Raw genomic sequence first — 5,555 nt, 5'->3', positions numbered from 1 at the left:
TTTAACTGTTATCACAAGTTGTTATATAATAATATTTCTTCTAAAAAATGGTCTATGCATTTATTTGAGAATTATTTTCTATTTTTGAAAAAATAATAATAATTTAAAGTATTATTTGGATATATTACATATTTTTGTTATAAAAATAGAAAAAATGAGTTTATATAAAATACGGAAACTCTTATTAATTATTCTTCAATTTTGCTTTTTTACTTGAATTAAAGATACAAATTTTCAAGTATTAAAATTATTAGAAGTGCTTAAAATTACTATTAAACGAATTCCAAATGGGTGTTTAATAAATCAACTTAATAACTTAAAGTGACTTAATAACTTAATTTAAGTCATTAAATAAATTATGTATGTTTAATAAAAATAACTTAATAGCATGACTTAAAGTAAAAATAACTTTAAGTAATAAATAAAAATAATTAACTTATTTTTATGTTCATATTTTTATTTTACCTTTTTTACTATCATTTGCCTTAATTATCTCCACCATCTATATTACTATCCTATTATAATTTATGAAGATAAATATGTCAATGTGATGTTTTAGAATAAATTTTAAGTTAATTTTATCAAAAAATCTTAATACTTAAAATAAAAATTAAGTAATAAGTTTTAAATCAATAACTTAAGTATAATTTAATTTAAAGTCAACTTAAATCATTAAATAATAAGGATTAAGTTTTATCAAACACCCCCTAGATATAGGTCAGTTTAAGGTTGAGTAAATATGCACGCTTTCAAATTTAAAAAAGAAAAACAACAAAATTTAAGAATAATTCTTCAACTAGATATAGGTAGTTATTCATAATATGTATTATTATATAAAAATTAAAATTTATTTTATGCAACTTGAAACTGCAGTGTATGATTGAATTTAAAAAAAATTAAAAATCTATTTTTATTATATTTGTTGGGGACCAAATGTAGCCCATGGTCCCTGAATTAGGGTTAGAGTAGGCTTCCCATTCAGCATTTGGGGCCAAGTCCATTTCATTGTAGAGGCTCACACTAGACAAAATGAAAGGCCCATGAGTTTGGCCTACAAAATTCTCAAATGGGCCCAAAGCACAACATATTAAATCTGACTGGGTTGGCAGCCTAGGCTTATTGGGCTTCTCTCAAGGTCCTGCATTTCATTTTTCGTTACCAGTGGTTGAAAATAGCTTTCTATTCTTTATAGTGAAAATTCTCAACATATAGTAGCAAAGGGTTACTCACAAAGGAAAGGGGTTGACTATGATGATATTTTTTTCCCCCATGGTCAGACACACTTCCATCAAGACAGTGTTGGGTTTGGTAGCACATTTTGATATGCAATTGGAGCAAATGGACGTAAAGACAACTTTTCTTCATGGTGATTTGGAAGAGTTGGTCTACATGGTATAGCCAAAAGGGTTCATTCAACTTGGATAGGAGCACTTGGTCTATAAATTGAGGAAATCACTTTATGGGTTGAAGCAGTCCCCTAGGCAGTGGTACAAGTGATTTGACTCCTACACGATCCAGATTGGCTACAAGAGATGTGAGTATGATTGTTGTGTTTATGTAAAGAGCCTAGATGATGATTCATTTATTTTTCTATTACTCTATGTGGATGACATGTTAATTGTTGCAAAGAGTATGAGTGAAGTCAATAAGTTGAAGTCTTTGTTGAGCAAAGAGTTTGACATGAAGGATTTAGATGCCACCAAGAAGATTCTTGGGATGGAGATTCATAAGGATAGAGCTTTAGGGAGATTATGTTTATCTCAGCATAGCTATGTCGAGAGAGTGTTGGAGAGGTTCAACATGGATAATGCAAAACCATTAAGTACACCTTTGGTGAATCATTTTAGATTGTTTACTAATTAGTGCCCAAAGATAGATGATGAAGTGAAATACATGTCAAAGGTTCCATATGCAAGTGCAGTGGGATGCTTGATGTATGCTATGGTTTGTACAAGACCAAACAATTGGTACAAGTTGTTAGTGTGGTGAGCAAGTTTCTGTCAAATCCAGGAATATTGCATTGGGATGCAGTCAAGTGGACCTTTAGATACTTTAGGGGTACTACAGACTATGACATCATGTTCAACAAACAACAGAGTGATCCTTCAATTGAGGGATACATGGATGCAGACTATACAGAAGACTTGGACGACAAGAGGTCTACCATGGGTTATGTATTCACTTTTGGTGGGGGGCTTATTTGTTGGAAGTCTATGATACAGTCTCTAGTTGCACTATCTACTATTGAGTCAGAATATATGGCAGTAGCTGAGGCTGCAAAGGAATCATTGTCGCTTACAGGATTGGTCAAGGAGTTGGGTATTCAGCAAGGTGGAGTTCAATTATATTGTGACAGTCAGAGTGTCATTTATTTGGCAAAGAACTAGGTGTATCATGCAAGGACCAAACACATAGATGTGAAGTTTCACAAGATCAAGGAATTGGTTTCTTCTGGTGAATTGTTACTTAAGAAGGTTCACACTTTTGAGAATGCAACAGACATGTTGACAAAACCTATTACCACAGAAAAGTTCAAGCATTGCTTGAACTTGATTAATGTCTCCAGATGTTAGATAGGAGATGTCCCAACCTATTGTCCCAAGTGGAGTTCCAAGCTATGTTTTCTTTTCGTTTTTCCTAAGGGGTGAATATTCGCCAAGGTGGAGATTGTTGTAGTATGTGGCTCATATTTTTGGAAATTTTCAATACATGAGGTTTAGTATAAGTACCCTTTCTTGTAACCCTAATTTTTGGTGTAATGAAAGTCATTAACCCTATTCCCGTGGACATAAACATTCTGTCGAACCACGTTAAACCTGTGTATTTTATTTATTTATTTATTTTTCTCTAATTTATTCATTAGGAATTGTTGTAGGAATTACAACAAACTTCCAACCACAAAGTCTCAAAATGATGGCTTTGGTACAAGGTCAGAAGTTAAAAGTGTCTTGATTTTGAGCTTAGAAGAGGACTTAGTATGCACAAAGGACCCCAACAAGCATGCATAATCACTTGAGAAAGGAAGATATTAGAGCATTTATTCAAGCACATCACACGTTGCTAGGAGAAATTACAATATTCAAAAACAGTTACTAGCTCCTTAGATAGGCGTACTAGCTAGGCAGGCATTATTGAGTATCGGATTTCTCTAATACACTCATATGTTAGACTAACACATTCAATGAGCCCCAATGTCGGACCATGTTAAAAGGCGGGAGATTTTTTTGCAACCATAACATTGAAAAACTAATGTTATCTTTAGTATATCACAACAACGTTCATTATTTCATAAACAAGGAAGTGAAAATACACTATTCATACCACATGATCAAAGAGAAATTAGATACAATGCTGATGGTAACAATATCATTCACTATTTTCATTTTATTTTTCCTTACTATATCATTATCCTTATTATTATAAACAGGAATAAGCCTCGAGGCCATTGGTAAAGATCTCCGCAAAGGCATCCATTTTAGCCTTGGGGAAGCACAACCCAACCTCAAATCTTCCTCGTTATCTTTGCAACCATCAAGTGTAAAGTATCTATCTCGTGATATGACTTCATATTTCTTAGGTCTACCCAACCCAAAATCCATATTATAAACCTCAAACCTTGGAGATCCAACTACTGCAGCCATTCGCATTCGGTTTAACGATTTCAAATCTGAGACCCATTTCTGTACACCTTTCAGAACTTCTCCTTTGTTCCGAACTCTCTCTTGGATAGCCTCCCGTATTGAGTTGGCTGCGACTATAAAGCCATCTTCTTGAATTAGTCACGTACTCTTTGTGGTCGCTAAACCACCCATTAAGCAGTTACCAAAATAAGCTGCAGGTATAGGCGGGTCCAGAAGGGTCCGACAATCAGCCGTGAAAGCAAAATGCTCTAATTCATTTTCACCAACATCCTCACCACTTCTTGATCGAGCTTTGATCATGCAAGACCATACATAAGCACATACTACTGTAAAAGCAGAGACATGTGATTGCTTTGGGATTTGAGGAATAACCCATTTCTTGAGTCGTTGAACTTCAGCTCGGCGGAGTAAGAATGTGGCTCGGACACTATTGGTAGATAGCTGAGATTGACACTCTTCAAACTTCACTTTTCCAAAATAGTTCCAGAAGGTTGAGCGGAGCCCAATTGGATCCTTGACCACGGTCCTGTCATAGAACGGAAGGATTAGACTCTCTACCAATGTTGCATCTCCACCCAGTTTGTTAATGGAAGCCCATGATCTTGCAAGCCGAAAGAATGTGTTCGCATTGCCTGCTATGTGATGAAATGTGAACCCAATACATATACCAGAGTTCGGAAAAAGTGTCACTTGAATAGCTAGGAGAGGGACAATTAATGGGCCAAAGGTACTTGTGGATGCTGGTGACATTTGGACAGCAAGAGGGTGAAAATCAATCTCATTTCGTTGATGATGTCCACTGAGATGATCGAAATCAAAACTACCCTCTACAAAGGTTAATGAAACTGAGTCACCATCCTTATAACGAATTTCGGGTATGCTACAATCCAAAGGAAATATTAGATTCCCAGAGAGTGGAAAAAAATGCTTGAGAGTAAGAGAAAGCGAATGTTTGAGGCGAGGAATGATGGTCTCCACAAAATAAGTCTTGGGATGGGAAAATTCATAAAAGAAAAAAAAATTCATAAGAGGAAAATGGAGCCATGGCAAGTCAAAGAAGGTGAGTGGAAGTGACTTCCCATCAACACTGCCCGGAGGAGGAGCGATTCGGCAATGCTCAAGAACATGAACCATTTCAGGTGAAGCCATATGTGATCAAATGCTACATGCTATATTTACTCGCATGTTCCCAACCGTTTTAGTATACAAATAAAGCATTCGTAACAAGGTATCTTGGAATGGTAGTTGAAAAGCAAAGGGAGATATGGTTGAAAAATATAATTTATTAATTAAAACTCAACTTTGGTCTCTTCACCAGCTGGAGGGCCTAAAAAAGAAAAAAAGAAAGATTTGAGAGACTTTTTTTCTTTCTGTCCTGTCTGTCCTGTACCTTCATCATTGTAACAGACAATAAGGTCTTGTTAGATGTTGTCTGCTGGATTAAAAATAAAGAGTTACTGACAATAGTTTGAAAGGGTTTGGATTGAAAATAAAGAGTGCTGAAAATAATTTGGAAGGATTTGGAATTTGATTTTCAAAATTGTGCAATCATCTTTCAATGGTATTTTACTTGATAGGAAAAATGATAATTTTGATTATCATATTTCAACTTTTTCATATATTTTGATCATCAGGGGAGACAATCAAATTATCTCAAACCGCTAGCTTTAGTATATTTATGCATTGCTATTCAATAAAACTCATCAGGACTTATATTATTGAAAATCTTTGCGTTGGCTTCACTAGTCTCATTATCAAATTTATCTCATTCTTGGTTGGATTTGATTTCATTGGTGGATTTACCTTTTTTTTTTTTTTCCTCAAGGATAGTAAACACCAAATTTCATATGAATTTGTTGGCATTACATTTTAAGAAAAAATTCTTATGAATTTTTCAATGAGATAATTATTACC

The 5,555-nt window shown here is 34.5% G+C and overlaps 1 protein-coding gene across 1 annotated transcript; it reads right to left on the bottom strand.

Moving 5' to 3' along the window:
* Positions 1 to 3,288: 3,288 nt before the first annotated feature.
* LOC100263140 (phenolic glucoside malonyltransferase 1) lies at positions 3,289 to 4,807 on the bottom strand. The gene has a single exon (XM_059741179.1). It carries the CDS (start codon positions 4,788 to 4,790, stop codon positions 3,780 to 3,782), a length of 1,011 nt encoding a protein of 336 aa, XP_059597162.1. The 5' UTR covers positions 4,791 to 4,807; the 3' UTR covers positions 3,289 to 3,779.
* Positions 4,808 to 5,555: the final 748 nt, after the last annotated feature.

Source organism: Vitis vinifera, chromosome 12 (assembly GCF_030704535.1).
Source record: "Vitis vinifera cultivar Pinot Noir 40024 chromosome 12, ASM3070453v1".
NCBI lineage: Eukaryota > Viridiplantae > Streptophyta > Magnoliopsida > Vitales > Vitaceae > Vitis > Vitis vinifera.
This window is presented reverse-complemented; position numbering and strand designations above follow the sequence as displayed.

Excerpts from the sequence above, each read along its gene's own strand:
- LOC100263140 (XM_059741179.1), bottom strand. The coding sequence starts at position 4,790 with ATGGCTTCACCTGAAATGGTTCATGTTCTTGAGCATTGCCGAATCGCT.